The sequence below is a fragment of the Parasteatoda tepidariorum genome, chromosome 3 (genome assembly GCF_982258835.1).
Source record: "Parasteatoda tepidariorum strain Cologne lab strain chromosome 3, Ptep-v5.0, whole genome shotgun sequence".
Taxonomy (NCBI): Eukaryota; Metazoa; Arthropoda; class Arachnida; order Araneae; family Theridiidae; genus Parasteatoda; species Parasteatoda tepidariorum.
The window spans coordinates 3,436,676-3,454,309 of NC_141757.1; the positions used below are offsets into that span (position 1 = coordinate 3,436,676).

Consider the following 17,634-nt stretch of genomic DNA (forward strand, 5'->3'; position numbering starts at 1 on the left):
AAACATTTATGTGGAACTGGCTTCATCTTAAATAAAAGACTCAGCCATCTGGTTATTGATTTTCAAGCTATCTCCCCTAGACTATGTCAATTACGCTTAAAAGGAAGTTTTGCCAACTATTCCATCATTAATGTATATGCACCAACTGAAGGAGATGAGGAAAAAGATAATTTTTATGACTAGTTAGATCGCCTCTGAGGCTTATGCCCAAGACATGACGTGAAGATCATCATGGGTGATTTCAACTCTAAAGTTGGTCATGAGGAAGAATTTAGACCAGTTTTGGGAAACTATAGTTTGCACGATGTCTCAAATGATAATGGAGTCAGGCTTATTAGTTTCGCTGCATCTCATGATGTGATAATGGGAAGCACTTTCTTTCAACATAAGAACATTCATAAGGTAACGTGGAGATCCCCTGATGGATCATACAGAAATCAGATTGACCACATACTAATTAGCTCTAGATATGGTACAAATCTTTTAGATGTAAAAACTCACAGAGGAGCTAACTTAGACTCTGATCACTATTTAGTGATCTGTAAGCTAAGGGAAAGAATCTCAATGGTGAGAAAAGCAAGAAGGGTCAATTCTGTAAGATTTAATTGTGATAAGTTGTGCAATCCTGAGGTTCGCAGGGAATTTCAAACTCAACTCTCAACTGAGCTTAATGCGAAAGAGGATTGCGATGAATTAAATAGGGAATGGCAACAAGTAAAAGATTCTATACTCTCAACAGCACATGAGCTGCTGGGCAGGAAAAAAAGATCAATAAGAACTGACTGGTTTGATGAAGAGTGTAGAATGGTCAATGAAAGAAAAAATAAAGCTTATAAAAATATGCTTAATAGAAAATTCACCAGAGGATCAATTGATGAATATAGGAGTGCACGTAGAGAGGAAAAGAAAGTACACAAAGGAAAAAAGAAAGCTTACAGGGAGAACCAATTTAAAGAAGTCGAATCTCTCAGGACCAACCATGAAAGCAGAGCTTTTTATCGGGTCATCAATGAGGGAAGAAGAGACTTTAAACCTAGGATCTCTCTTTGTAAAGATGAAAATGGAACTATTGTTAATGAGAGAAATAAAATTATGGACAGATGGGTTGAACACTTTGACCATTGACTCCAATGAGTCAAGTGAATTAAATTTTACGGTCAACAATATCAATGATACACTGGTTGACACTCCGACCCTGGAAGAGGTACAACACGCTATCAACAAGCTGAAATGTAATAAAGCGGCAGGACCAGATGATATCCCAGCTGAAATTCTAAAATATGGTGGGAACGCTATTGTAAACAACATCTGGAAAATTATTCTATCTAGTTGGGAGAGAGAGATATTACCTACTGAATGGAAGTTGAGTATTTTATGTCCAATACATAAAAAAGGGGATGTATTGGACTGTCACAACTATAGAGGAATAAGTCTGTTATGCGTTGCCTATAAGGTCTTCTCAAATATCCTATTTGAACGTCTGTCTCCCATTGTAGACAGCGTCATAGGTGACTATCAGTGTGGCTTCCGCAAAGGAAGGTCCACAGTTGACCAAATCTTCACCCTACGACAAACTTTGGAGAAATGTAGAGAATTTGGAATAGAGACCCATCATTTATTTGTGGATTTTAAGGCGGCATATGATAGTATTAATAGGACTGAACTATTAAGGACCCTATATGACTTTAATATTCCATCAAAATTAATCAGACTTGTAATGCTCACACTCACTGAAACCATTTCAACAGTACGAATTCAAAGGGAACTATCCACTTCTTTTGAAATTCATAATGGAGTTAGACAGGGAGATGCATTAGCATGTCTTCTGTTCAACATAGCCTTAGAAAAAGTTATTAGAGATGCTGGCATAAATACTACAGGTACTATATTTAATAAACCAGTGCAGATTTTGGCATACGCCGATGATGTAGATATCATCGCAAGATCTAGGACAGCACTGAGTGAAAAATTTTTGGCACTGGAAAAATCAGCTAGAAAAATTAACTTAAGAGTGAATGTAGAGAAAACAAAATATATGTATTGTGGTACAAAGGAAACCATCCCTAAATTGTTTAAAATAGATTCTTTTAAATTTGAATCTGTAAAAAATTTTACTTATCTAGGATCAGAAATAAACCATCAAAATGACATCAGTCCTGAAATTAGAAAAAGAATAATCGCAGCCAATCGCTGCTTCTATGGTTTAAGATCATTATTGAAATCTCACTTAATAAAAAGAAAGACTAAGATCTTACTTTATAAGGTATTAATCAAGTCAGTTTTGACTTATGCTTCAGAGACATGGACTTTAACAAAAAGGGAAGAAAAGTTATTAGTAACCTTCGAAAGGAAGGTCCTACGAACCATCTTTGGCCCTATACTCGATAACGACAACTGGAGGAAAAGATATAATTTTGAAATATATAGGATCTTTGATGGCGATGATATCATTAAATCTATTAAATTAAGTAGAATGAGATGGGCCGGGCATGTAGTGAGAATGAGCCCAGAACGAACAGCATTGAAAGTCTCTAATACAACCCCCTCCAATAAAAGGCCAAGAGGAAGGCCCAAAAAGAGATGGAAGGACTGTAGATGAGGATTTTGCCATCCTAAAAGTAAAGAACTGGAAAACAATTGCTGGGAGAAGAGCAGAATGGGAAAGCTTCTGAGGAAGGCCCAGGCCCACAAAGGGCTGTCGTGCCAATGCTGATGATGATTTCAGTGAAAGCCTTGTTATTTTGAGTTTCAATTTAGTGGTTTCATGCTAATCTCACTCGTCATCAAAAGATTATTTGAATTTATTATGGTGATAAACTATGTTTTATTTTGTGTTGAGATCCACGTGGCAGAATCGAGGGGACATTGTCGCATAATATTACAGAATTCCTGCAGAAAATATTTTTTTATTTGAAAAGAGGTTAGGATTTTTATCTGCAAAATTTTTCAACATATTTTTTTCCTACCGAACTTTCTGCAGAATTATATTAAAAAAATCCCGTTCTCGCATATCATTGATGAGAAAAATGCTCGTGATTTTATTATTAAAAAATATACTACATTATTAAAAAATGTATATACTGTTCTGTTCCATACACAAAGTCTATTTTTGTAAACAAAAAGCAATTCTGTTACTTTAAATAAGTAACATCTATATTTGCTTCTATTAAAAATGTTTCTAAGAAAGGTATTAGTATAATTCTCACACGAGTTGAAATATTTCTACATTGTGATTTGTTAAATCAACTACAAGCATCAAGGCACATTTTTATTGAAGTATCCAAAAGTTACAGCAAATTCTTGTTTCTTGCCAAATTGTAAATCACACATTGTCATTATAATTGGCAAGAAAAAGAAAATATAGTATGAAACCATTCAACTTATTATTAGAATTTAAACAATGTTTATTAGTTGAATAATGCTAATTATTGATTGATTTAACTATATCAGGCAGGTTGCAAAAAATGTTTGACAGGTACATTTAGTGCTTGATGGATGTTTTAAAACAAAAGCACATACTAAACATCTGTGGGGAATAACATACAAAACCTGCTTACATTACCGCTGCATATACATTTTTCATGAATGTAATTTATATTAAATTTTGTATAGCGTGCCTATGAAATTGGGAATTTTGATTTACCTTCTATGTGTACATATCCAGGGACCGATCAGGACAAACTCAGGCCCAAATTTTCCGGGCCCCTTACAAAATATTTTGAAATTAAATTTCTGAAGAATAGTCCTAACAATAAAAAAGAATCGATTGAACTGCATGATTCAAGAGAAACATTCTAAGAAATTTTGAAAACAGACAATTGAAGATTATTTTTCTGAGATGACACATCTGTATATTAAAGCAAAATATAAAAACAAAACAATGTTGTGCCAAAATAGAAATAGTTTGGGGATCACAAACAATTGAAATCAGTGAACAGTTGGATTGTTTTATTTAGTATCCAACACAACGCTTTTCCCATTAGATATTAAAGGTTATTCCTTCAGTAGGGTCGATAAAATGAGTGCTAAACTTTGGGGGGGGAGGGCTCAATCGGAACGTCTGCTCTTGCACATCAGGTCAAGAAAACTGAGATGGGCACCCCTCTTTTGGGCTGTAACGCCACTAAGTTAATCAATAAGACTTTGTTATTAACAAAGCTTGGTGAACCAATAAGAATTATTTTTAGCCGGAATTTTACGATTCTCGCCCGTCTTTCAGTTATCATTAAAGATTTGAAAAATTTATTTTTAATTAATGATAAAAATTTTACTTTAAAGAAGTTATTTACAAATCACTGAATTCCAATCTTGCTTTAGCAAAATAAGTAAAGATAATATATATCAGATTATTTAGCAAACGAGATATGTATTAAACACTACAAAATATGCACAAGCCATTCAAAATTAGAATGAATTATCAGCATTAACATTTTGAAAGACTAATAAAAGTGACCTTTTATGATGAAAACAGATGGCTTCGTCAGTAGGTATCATCAGAAAAACTCAGAAAATATGACAAGACTCCCAGAAGGCAGACCTAAAAGTGAAAAAACATGTTCATGAATACTAAAATAAAGTGTGAAACAATCTGATATAAGAAGATTAATGTAATAAAGTATGGCAGCAAAAGTGTTCAAGAGTAAAGAACCAATATTTTGGTTTTGAAACAAACTAACGTGCAAGCAAGGAAAATTTAAAAATCCTAATTTGATCTATTCTGAAAAATGCCTGGCATATTAATAGTCGAACTAAAATCAATCATATCCGACAAAAATCAGAATTCCGCTAAAATATATTGTTAACTTAACATTCAATTTACAAATTTGATAAGCATCACTTAATATGGCTTAAAATTTAATCTTTGAAACACTGCTCACTTTCAAACAGTTTTTTTTTAAATTTGTAGTTATTTAGATCTTAGAGAAACAGTTATTCATCATGTAAATTACTTTACTTCACAAAGTCAATTTTCGAGAAATTTTGGATTATGAATGAAATTTTTTTTAAATTTATTTTAGTACAAATATAACTCTGATAATCTAACAGACATTTTAGTTCATATTAGATAGTTCTTATATTTAATATGTTTTATTGTTATTAGAGCATCAAAAAACAGTGTCCCATCTTTGTCAAAAGGGCTCAAGTAACCTTCCAAATTTACAAAACTATCAAAACTCAGGATTTTAAATAATCTATCATCTTTGATTAAAATTTGATTCATTCCCAGCTTACGAACTCTGAAAGTTTTACAAACAAACGTCTATTAAAAAAATGATCATTAAAAAAAATTAACATTAAAAATGTTATTAAATAATTCTTACAATAATTGAAATTTATTTAAATTAATACAGATTTTGGCGAAATTACTTCTTCCAAAATAGGAAAAGCTTAAGAGTGTTTTTTAACACAAGGTTTACGGGGCGCGTCATTTTGACGCATTTCGAATTTTATAAGGAAAATAACAGAATATTTTTATTTTATGTCTTGTAATGACTTTCATTCATTGATTGAGGTAAATATATGTTGAAGTCTATTTCTTTCAAAATCTTTGAAATTCTCCTTGTGGTATATCTCTATAAATATGCGTCAATTTGACGAGATCGTAATTTCGACAAAACTTTGAGTAAACATGCAAACTTCACATCAATAATAACTAAGAATCTATAAGAAACTATTGCCGATAAGCAATAATAGAAAGAACCAACGCAGAATGTCAATTGATGTCAGATTTTAAAGGTTTCAGTTGTTTAGTTAGAGTATTGAAAAATAAAATACTAGAATATTTCATAAATATATATGACATATTTTTCTTATAGTATATAAGTACATTGCTTTCTAAGTACAGAGATGCCAACTGCTCCGGACATGCTAAAATAATTGAAAACGGTAAATAACTAAGTAAATTTTGCAAGTGGTGAATTACATAAGCCTACGAATTTTAAGGCAGTGCTCTGGGCAAACCTTCAGTCGATCCATTGGATCATCAATAACCAAATCTTCAATTCGGATTCTTTTTCCGGGACCGGAAGAGAAGGAGTTTCTTGATCAAAATGGTTAAAGAAAATTTTAGGTACAATATGAAGTTTAATTGGATTAAAGCCGATGTTGGTTACCGTGACAATGAGGAGGCTGACAGTCTGGCTACATTAGCATGTCAAAAACCAAAATTTGATTTATACGAAATTAGATCTAAAAACTCAATTAAAGCAGATATCTTTAAACAAAATTTACAAAATTGGCAAAACCAATTGGTCAATATTTCAAATCAGGGAAGACACACATACGAATACATTAAAAAAGTAAACCACAGGAGAACCCTATCGAATTTATATATTAATCAGTGGTTAACTAATCACGGAACCCAGGGTATGTACCAAGCAAGATTCCACAATAAAACGGATCAGTGCCAAACGTGAAGTTGTCTAGACGATCTTTAACATATTACTCACCTGTCCGAAATTTTGGGACATCCGTAACCTATACTTTCCAAATCTGACTATCAATTTGATTAAGAAATTATGGACAGCCCCAAGGATAAGTAAGGGAATAGAACAGATAATTAAAAAACATTTTGAAAACAATCTTCCAGAACTGGCGGACGATTGAGCGTTGTTGTAAATTAAGTGCTTCGATTGAACGATTTTCGATTGATTGATTTTCAATTCATCATGTTTATAATAATGTTTGTAATCAACCAGTACTTCCTGGATGTCCCCTGACGGCAGCGGGACAGAGTTGAGTAATAAAATATAAGCCTACAAATTATTTAGAAATGGTGGTGGATCTACTAAATTGAATTTATTAAACCAAGAACCACAACTGATAAACTACCACTTTAAAATATATATTTGCTGTCCGGAGCAAGTTGGCATCTCTGTAATGGCTGTTATATGTATTCGTTCAAATTGACGAGTGTTCGTAGTGATAGGTATATAAGAAACGTCAGTAAACCTAGTGTTAATCATGAGGGTGAAAAATTATTTTCTAACAAAAACCTTAAAAATGTCGTTCAAATGCGAATATTGTCACAGCTTTAATTATAATTGCAAAAATTTAAATTATAGCAGTTTCTCTTACAATGTAAGGTCATGAAAAATACGTACGTTTTGTATAACAAAATAGCTATGAAATTGCATGAAAAACACAAGTAGCATAACATTTAGATTTATTCTGTTTAATGGCGTGCAGACTCTTCTAGCGCGTATTCTCAAGTCAAACTAAATATTTAAATACTATAATATTGGAGAGTTAAAATTCTAGGTGCTATTTAGAAGTTCAAACTACAATTTTACGAGCAAACCATTTCAGATCACAATAGCATAAAGCATTTCAGCTCACATATCAACCATAAGTTTTTTTTTTTTCTTTCTTCAGAACCATTTAAATAAAGAAGTTCTTCACAGTTAAAAATTGAATATAAGCAGTCTTCCACTCACCAGAAAAAGTACTTTTGTCCAGTTAAGTGGAAAACTGACTATGCAACAAAATTAGGCTACATCGAATTGTAAAAAGGGAGATTATACTAAGGAATTATTTAGCCATATGATTCATCAGTCAATTCGAAATTACAATATTATATTCCAAAATTATATCAGAGCCATAGATTTCCATTATATAGCAATCTAACTACAGTGTGGCTTAGCGGAGACACGCAAGGAAATTAAGAGAAATTATGTCCCTCAAAAATTACTTAAAATCCAAATACACAAACACTCTTATCGCGGAAAAATAGTAACCGAAAAAATAAAAATACAGTCGGACCCTTATTTAACGAAGTTGCTTAATGCCGATAATAAGTTCGTTACATAGAAAATTCGTTAAATAGAAAGTCACCTTTTGAAATACTTAAACGACACAAAACAGGTTTATATTCATAAACAGTAGACATAATTAAAATAGCAATTAATACACCTTTATCTTGCTAAGTAGTAGGTATCTACTATTTATTTTGAAATCTTAACCATAAAAAAAGACATCTGCATGGAAAGCAAGAATAGAGCAAAAGATTATCCAGTGTTACACTATCATGCTACATACATTTTAAACTAAAAGAAGCTAAATTTATGTATAATATTATATCTGCATTTATTATAAAAGTAATATTAAACATGCATTTCCACATGCGTTCTTAAGTTTAATGGCTACTGATAAAATCCGTTAGTTTTGTTTGAGTTTTTCGTTTGAAATGGAAAGAAAAAAAAGGGATTTTACTGCTTTTTCCTAAAGTTAAGTGGCTTCAAAAAATTAAAGGGCATTTTCCCCATAAAATGCGTTAACAAGTTTAAAATGTTCTGAATTTTTACAGAAACAGGGAAAGTGGATCTCAAAAAAAAGTTCGTTAAATATAAAATTCACTTTGCTATTTGGAAGTTATTTTACGAAGAAATTTCCAAAATGTTCTTGGTTTCTCGAAAAAATTTGCAAAATAGAGAAATTCGTAAAAGGGAAGTTCGTTTAATAGAAGTTTGACTGCATATACATATTGAGATATATTTACATAAATATACATTTGTGAGGAGTTTTTATTCTGAGAAAATGAAAATATTGTTTGAGAAACTTTTTTAAACCCCCAAAATTTGTTACGAATTTTCAATAATTAAGCCTGATATAGACATTAACTGACTGTTTAAAAATTCAGAATTAAATGTTTCACGTTATGCATTCATAAGAGTTAAAATAAGGGCAGTTTAAGATTTTACTTTAGTTCAAAAGTCTTCAAGTCTTTCATATTTTCACGGTATATTACAGAAAAACTTTTTATTAATAAGAATAATAAACAGTAAAAAAAAAGTTGGTTACATTTTTTACAGGCTATATATACAACTTTTCAAAATTAAGTTTCTTTTTGAGAACTTTTAATATAAATATATTTTTGAATAATAGTCCAAAAATTTAAGATTTTAAACTGAAGCAATACATAAGTATAAACCCTTAAATTAAAATTCGCACATAATTCAATAAGGAACTATAAGTTTTAATAAGTAGAATATTTATCTTCATTTGAAAAATGTAAAAAAGCATTTATCGTAGATAATTTAAGATTGTCCTAGTTTTATTTACAATAGAGAAATACAATAAAATAAAGCATATAATGAAAAAGCTAAATGGCTTAAAGTTTACTCTATAGTTCGGAATGTTACACATATAGTTCGGAAGTGAAACAAGCACAGCTTTTTATTGTTAAAGAAAAACGATGGTAGAATGTACCAGATTTATGTAAGGTAGAATGTAATAGAGTTTAGTAAAGACAAAAGTAAACTCAAATACTAACTAAAAAAGAGAGTCAATAAAAAAACAAATATCAAGAATACAAAATTATCATATATTTTAAAAACAAAATTTTCCTATTAATAATGGCACAAGAAAAACATTAATTTTAAATCAAATCATACAATTTGAAGTTTGACTTACCGTAAGTTTAAGTTTAAGAAGACATCAAGAAATCAACTGGTTAGGAATCCACTCATGGCATAGTTGAAAGTGATCATAGAAAACCAAAAACACTTGGACAACACGTAATCTAGTGTCCACAATTGCTGGCAGCCTTTCGACGAATATAATGTCAACTGACGTAAACATCTTTAAAATTAAAATTTTTTCATCTAACCAGTTAAAATTTAACATAAAAATCAACACAAGAAGCAAAATTAATAAAAAAAATAATAAACTGTAAGAAACGTGACACGTTAAATTAGGTTAAATAATTTTAAATCATCGAAACTCAGCGACCTTTTGAAACAACGTTCGTGGGTTTTTTTGGTCGAATGAAGAAATATCCTCTGTGTTGTAGAAGAGAGTTCGGTTGGGTTGGGTTGAGTTGAGTTGAGTTGGTGATGGAGAAGCGAGGGTACAGTAAAGAAACTAATTCAATGCAAAATTTGCAGTTTTTCGAGAAATCCGAATTTTGTAGTTCCAATACACTTTTGGAGTGGGTGAGTTGATAAGGAAGAAGTGAATGCACAAAATGATCGCGAAGGACTAATTCGGTGCAAAATTCGCAGTTTTTCAAAATTTGATGGTTCCAATACTTTTGAAGAGACGCAAGTTCGTCTGGGTAAAACTTTTAACAGAAACACTCTTTTCCCTAAGCGTCGAAGCAATGTTAACCAGCGATAGGTTTTTTAACCTGGCTCGTTTGCGCTTAAGTTAACATTAATATTCAAAATCTTTTAAATCATTGAACTACAGAGTACTAAACTACGAGTTAAACTCTAACCTGCAGCCAAAAAAAGCTAGTCATCCATGAAACATTCGACATTATTATACTTAGAACAAAATACCTATAACGATTATTTTATCTTTATAGAACAACACAATATTTCATGTATAGAAAATTTGGGCCTCCGTGACCTAGTGATATTGTTCTTTTTTGCCAAATGCTCTGAAATGTAGAGGCCCAAGATGGTAGCGGTTACGAATCCAGCTGGAACTCTGGTTGTATCTTTTTGCTGGCTTTCTCTGTGTTATCTGATTTTCATTTAAAAAAGAATTTACCAGCAGTTCTTCGTATTGAGCACACCCTACGTATGCATGCTTAACAATAAACAAACATCCGTAATCGATAGGTATTGTTCATCTTCCAAATATTCTGAAGCATGAAGTAAAAAGGTTCGATTTCAGCTATAAATTTGAGTTCATCTTCATATCCACTTTTATGGAAGGTAGGTACTTTATTTACGTTGCACTACAGCTGCACAGTGGGCTATTGGCGACCGTCTGTGAAACATCTCTGAGGATGATCCGAAGACACGCCATTGCAATTTTAATCCTCTGCAGAGAGGGTGGCGCCCTCGATTCGATGGCCGGACAACCTGCGCGTGGAGTAGAGCACTTTACGGTAGAACAGTTTAAAGATGACCAACACCGCACACCCTCGGTCCCTTCGTAGGCTTATTCAAGTGGTGACCCACCCTCACACTGACCGTAGTCAGTGATGCTTGACTTCGGTATTCTGCTGGGAATCGTGCCGAACGATACGGTCAGTCCACTGCGGGACACAACAATAAAATAATATATGAAATGTCTACTATGTTCTAGCGTTCTTGTCTGTGAATTATTTTTTGCATGAAATTATCTTTGGGTAAATGGGTTTTATGATGAAACTCGCAACTTACAGAGTCCCGCTGTGAACTGATCGTTAAGACACGGTTCCCAGCAGATCACCGAAGTCAAGCATCACTGGCTACAGTCAGTGTACGGGTGGGTGACCACTTGGACCAGTCTGCGTAGGGACCGAGGGTGTGCGGTATGGGTCCTCGTTAAACTGTGCTACCGTAAAGTGCTCGACTTCGCGTGCAGGTTGTCGGGCTACAGAAGCGGGGGTGCCATCCCCTCTGCAGAGGATCAAAATTGCGATGGCATGTCTTCGGATCATCCTCCGGAATGCTTCCCAGACCGTCGCCAATAGCCCATGATCGTCATGTGACATACCGTGAGATAGAGGCGTCTTTGGACATTAGTATGACTAGCATCAATAAAATATTGCATGAACATTTGAGCGTAAAAAACTTTGTTCGCGTTGGATCCCGCATAATCTGACAAACGCTCAAAAAAAGGCTCGTGTCGATTGGTGCAAGTAACTGTTGGAAAAATACGTTCAAGGTACATCAAAGGCTGTGTATAACATCTACACAGGCGACGAATTATGGATCTAGGCATATGAGCCGGAAACAAAACAGCAATCAACTGCATGGGTCTTCCAAGACGAGGCAAAACCAACTAAAGTTGTTCGAGGAAGAAGCACATCGAAACAAATGATTGCTTGCTTCTTCGGCATTAACGGTCATGTGGCAACAGTGGCGTTAGAGCAACGCAGGACGGTCAATTCTGAATGGTACACGACCGTTTGTTTGCCAGAAGTCATCGGAGAAATTCGAAAAAAGCAGAAGAACAGGCGAATCATTCTGCATCATTATAATGCGAGCTCTCACACATCGACTCAAACAAAGGCATTTCTGACGGAGCGAAAGATCGAACTGATGGGTCATCCGCCGTACAGCCCTGATTTGGCACCCAATGACTTCTTCTTATTCCCACACATCAAAAATAAATTACGTGGACAACGATTTTCGACCCAAGCGGTTGATGCATTCAAAACGCATGTTTTGGAGTTACCTCAATCGGACTGGAAAAAGTGCTTTGAAAATTGGTTCAAACGCATGCAAAAGTGTATTGATCATCATGGAGAATATTTTGAAAAACAATAAAACCAATTTCGATCCTACATATTTGTTTTTTCATTATTAGATCAGAAATATAAATAGCAACCCTCGTAATATAACAACGTATGTATAGATTTCCAAAAATATGTTTATCCATTTTTTCAATATATATTTTATAATTATTAACACGAATGCCGTAGTCAACATTTTTAAGCATCTTAAAATTTCTCAACACCTTACATATCGTCTTAATCTTAAAATAAATTTGTTAATTACCTGTGTGCGCGTGTTTCGCAGAATTATTTTTCTAACTTTTTAATCAAATTTTAACATTTCTCAAAATCTTATTCTTTGTGCTACCATGTGTTTTATTTTTCCATTAATATACTAATCAATTGTTTTAGCACTTTAATTTATGTTTTCCTTTAAAATGAAATTCCTTTTAGAATTGTTTGACTTTTTGTTTGACTTTCAAGTTTGATTTAGTTTGACTTTCAAAAATTAAAAATATTTGTTTTAAAAAATGTTTATATTTTTACCCAACTTAGGCACAATTCACAAAAAATATTGCTATATCAGGAAAATGTTCGATATGTCTTGTTTTGTTAAGCAACTACTAAAATAAAAAATAAATTTTTTAAAAAGATTCGAAAACCATGCTATTTTTAGAACCATCATCTCAAAAATTGCTCTTTTTCTAACATTAGGATTTTTTCTACTTAAATCACTTATAATAAAAGTTTTAATACACGTTTTGAAGAAATTATGATATAATATTTCGTAATAAGGAAACAAGAATATTAATAATTGTTTCTTTGCACCGAAGTAGTTAATTCTTTTAGAAACAATCGGCCTATTTAACTTTGATTCTTTGAATGCTTTAACTAATAATATAAAACGGACAAAAATAAAAGAAATTATTTCAAGAGAAGAATGTTGAAAACTGTAACAACTCTTGTTTAATTTGGGGTAACCTAAATTTTCCTTTCTTTTAATTTTTCAAATTATATTTTTTAATAATCTAACGTGTGAATAATATCCATTCTTTTTACTGGAAAAAATTTACACAGTATCATCCGTAAATCTTATGAAGTGTAAATTCTTGAGCTCAGGCGTAGGATATTTCATGCATGATCAGTAATTTCAAGACTGAACTCTTATATTAGCTAACTTCATTAAAAATTCGGCCATGTGTATCTTTTTAATGGTTATTTATATAATTTTCCCCACTGGCGTTTAGTTTTCCCTTAATGAAGCAAAAACGAAGATCCTAGTAAGCAGACCCTAGTAAACTAAATCATTATGAATTTTAACTTTTTTGAATTCTCTGTCCTTGCTATTTAAACTCTGTGATCCGCTGTAATATGTTTTTGTTTGAATCAAAATATTAACATTTTTAATACATTTTTCAAATAACATACATCAACATAGTTAAAGAAATTAACATTTTTAAAGATTTGAAATCATTTTTTCAAAGAGCGCACCATAAAAAAACAAACAATTTATGAGTTAGTTTATCCTCAACATACTCCCTCCCCCGCAATTTAAAATTCGATTTTAAAATTGATGAGTTTTTGTAAAATGAAACTGTTACAAACCAACTGAAATAAAAGAACTGATAGGAAAAGATACATAAAAGTTTGCTACACTACACTAAATAAACTATTTATATTAAATAATCAAAATATAAATTCACAAAATATTTATTTGTTTTATATAAGTTTTGAATTCAAAAATGAGAAGTGTTTTATGGCATTCATCTAATTTATGTATTACAATATTTGCAAAAAAAGTAAAAAAAAAAAAAGAAAAGAAAAGTATCCACTTTAATCCAATAGGAAGGAATTTAAACATTCTATTAATAGTCTTCTACTAATTAAGCGGCAGATTATTTAACCAATGAATGTCACTGACTTATTAATCGAAAAGATAAATTGTTAATTCAGATCAGTAAACCTTAAAAGAGTAATCTACCACATATGCATTAAGTTTCAGATAATTTATTTTATTAAACATTTTTACTTTATATAAGGCGGTGGGAAAAGTAGTTCCCTCCAACAGCATTAATTTTTAAATATTGTTGCTAAAGCTATTTTTTCACCTAAAATTTCTGCGACCATCTTCTAATAATTTCAGAAAATAAAAAAAAAATACCAATGAAATGATTTGTTTACATAAATGCAGGAAATAGTTTAGGGTAAGTGGTCACATTATTTTCTCTAATTCAACAATTAAAACTGGTAAAACTCTAATTAAAATTAGCAAATCTCTAAATAGTCTACAACTGTAAAATACAACGATAAACTCTAAGTTAAATTTACTCCGTAATTTACGAAAGACCTCAAGTCGCTGACGCCAACTTCTGACAAATTTTAATTTTTCCAAAGATTTGAAACTTTTTTTTCTTAAATTTGAACTTTCATTCAGAAAAATTAAGTTTTTATGCTCGTAGTAGCAAGCAGCTGTATTTTAATATTGTTGAATTCCAAGCGTAACAGGGGGGAAATCACACAAGTATTTTATTCCAAAAAATGTATTAAAGATTTTTAAAAACAAAAATTCTACAAGAATATGCTACTTTAAGCTGCAATGTTAAATTAATTGGTATAAAATAATAAAAGAGCCTCAAAATTAAATAGCACGTTAATTAAATGTAGTTGTAACAGAGGGGACAAATAAAATCTCACAATTTTGACATCCACTGTTATTTATGCTAAATTCTGTGATTTGGACCATCCTAAACATTATCTGTAATTTTTTTAAAAACTATCACATTTCAAGGTAAAATAAATTATTATAAGACTTTTAAAATTCCAACTCCTTTTTTTAAGTCCAAATAATGCATCGTAACAGATCTTACAAATTTGACAAAAATTTAAAGGGCAATATCAGTGTTAAAAGCGACTCTTCGGTTATTTAAAGTTGGCAGCACTGCTATAATTGAAACTCGTGCTACATCTTTGTAGTTATATTTGAAAGTTGTTATTTCACCAGACCCTGTTTAAAAAAAAAACAAGTGCATTGTTTGTTTCCTTCTCAATTTCAGTTATATGGGCAACAAAATTAACTACTGTAGGGGAGATCTGGGTTTATTTGTATTTTTACCAATTCACATAAATAATGAAAGGCCAGAAATTAACTCTAACTATTTATTCAAAGGACAAAACACACATAAAATAAAACAAGAATAAAAAGGAAATACAAGAATTTGGTAGAGGGGGTTTTGGGCTCGAATTAAAAGTCCGTATTTTACGGCGGTTCCTAGCAGACTGTCTTAGTTCACCGCCAGAGGCGTTGTAGTGGGGGAAAGAGGAGAGTTTGTCAGACTCCCCCTCTGGTCCTTCTGGTTGAGGGAGCAGCACTTTTTGGTCTTTTGCTTCCTCTGAGGGTCATCAAGGTTTTGGGGTCAGGATCAAGAGTCTTTGGTCGTTTACGCAAAGGTGCCCCATCACTGCATTTTCATCAGAACACATTTTCAATGCAGACGCATGATACTGTCCTAACGGTTCATGTGGCTTATCAACGTGGGCCACTTCATACGATGTTGGGCACCTTTGGTTGAGGATGGTGTAAGGTCCATCTCTCTTTGGCATGAGCTTGGCCGACTTTGATTTTGCAGCATTACTCTTAGGATGCAAAGTAACCCATACTTTATCACCAGGTGCGTACTGTGGTGACGCTTGTGATCTGCGTAGGTCTTTCTCCGATCTTGTTTGGATTCAACTCTATCTCGAATGTCATTAGAGATATTGGCTAATCTTTTTAGGTAGGGAGTGATCTCGGGCACTAAATTATCGTTGTTGACGATGGCACGAAAATCACTCGTAACGTCATCTATGATTCTCATTTCTCGTCCAAACAGGAGAAATGATGATGTTTCGCCAGTTGTTTCACACTTTGCACTGTTCATGGCGAATCTAATCATAGGAAGTTTTTTCAGCCCAGGAAGTGTGGTCTTGTCCCACAAGGATTGCAAAGACGTGGCTTCAGGTCACGATTTCTCAGCTCTACAGGGTTCGCCTGCGGGTGATATACTGGTGTTAGGTTCTGATCTATTTTCAAAAGGAAATACAATTACTGGATGACAGCAGAGACGAACTGAGTTCCGTTATCACCTATAATTATTCGAGGAATCCCATAGCGAAGAAAGATTTCTTCCACAAGAACAGTGGCGCATTCTTTTGCAGTGGCTGTAGTGAGAGAAATTAATTTTACCCACTTAGTTGAACAATCTTCCACTATAAAAACCCAGGATTTACCCTCTTTAGTTGTGGGTAATGGTCCAAAGAGATCTATTGCCAAGGTTTCAAATCGTTGACTGTATATTGGTGTCTGCAGAAGTCCACAAGGTTTTTGATTACTGGCTTTGTTGAAGAAATATTTTTTAAAAAAAAATTGGCAATAAAATATTGGCTGATGGCATAAATATTTCTTATTCCTCAACAGATGGTGCTATTGCCAGTACTGCAGTATGATGCATGCTAATAGTTTTAAGTAATTATAAATAATGGTTTAAAAAGATTTTCTTTAGATTAATATTTTTATACATATTTTTTACTTCGTTAAATGTAAGTGCCAATTTTAAATTTCACTTTTTGGCATAACATGATTGTGCATGATGTATCAAAGCTTTACTCATAGCTGTGGCTTGTAAAATCTTAATTTTGTTTCTCCAATGTTGGCAGGTATACCTATGAAAAGTCAACCACTCGTCTACTATTCAATGAAAAATAGAATCTTAATGTTGAATAAATCATGTTCTTATAATCAAATTTTAAATTTGACTCTAATTACTGGCCGTACCTTCAAGAACATAAACTTGCTGATCTTACATTTTGTACTGCAAGCTCAATCTAAATTTTACTACTAGTTACAGACATATATGCTGAAATATTTCTAGAAAAAAAGGGTACACCATAAATTCTCATTTAGGTTGGCCAGTGGTCTCGTTTTTTCCGTTGCTGAAAGCATGTTGTGAACTGCCACCTAGTTGGTGAGTACATGCTGGTACAAAGTATAAAATTAAATTAAACAAAAAAGGTTAAATGAAATAAGGACTCAATGTTAAAGAACTTTTCATCAAAAGTATCTGCTATTGACTTACAAATTGCGGAATTGAAATAAAGAAATTTGTGTTGGTTAAGTAAGGCAGTGTTATTTTTAAAAATACAGTCAGACCTTGATATAGGGTCATCCGTATGTAGGGTCACTTTTCCAAAGTCCCGCTTCACTGAAAAGGAATGCTCTGTTACAGATTATCGGTCAAATTATAAAAATTGTTATCGTTTATAAGATCATTTTTATCTGAGGCGAGCTCTTTTCTAACAAAAGCCTATTTGACTTCCTTACAAGGCAATTACCCCTCTTGAGTTCTAGGAAAATGTTGCAGCCAACAAACAAGCTACAATTTCTAAAATTGTTTCACAAGTTGTGGACAGTAAGGACAATGACAGTGATCTTGAGACTGTAGCTG

General features: G+C 32.6%; 1 protein-coding gene across 1 annotated transcript; it reads left to right on the forward strand.

Annotated features, from left to right (window-relative positions):
* The first annotated feature begins 231 nt into the window (after positions 1 to 231).
* On the forward strand, positions 232 to 1,125 carry LOC147812712 (uncharacterized). Its single transcript, XM_087158515.1, has one exon. It carries the CDS (start codon positions 232 to 234, stop codon positions 1,123 to 1,125), a length of 894 nt encoding a protein of 297 aa, XP_087014641.1.
* Positions 1,126 to 17,634: the final 16,509 nt, after the last annotated feature.

Coding starts and splice junctions, on each gene's coding strand:
- LOC147812712 (XM_087158515.1), top strand. CDS start 232: ATGGGTGATTTCAACTCTAAAGTTGGTCATGAGGAAGAATTTAGACCA.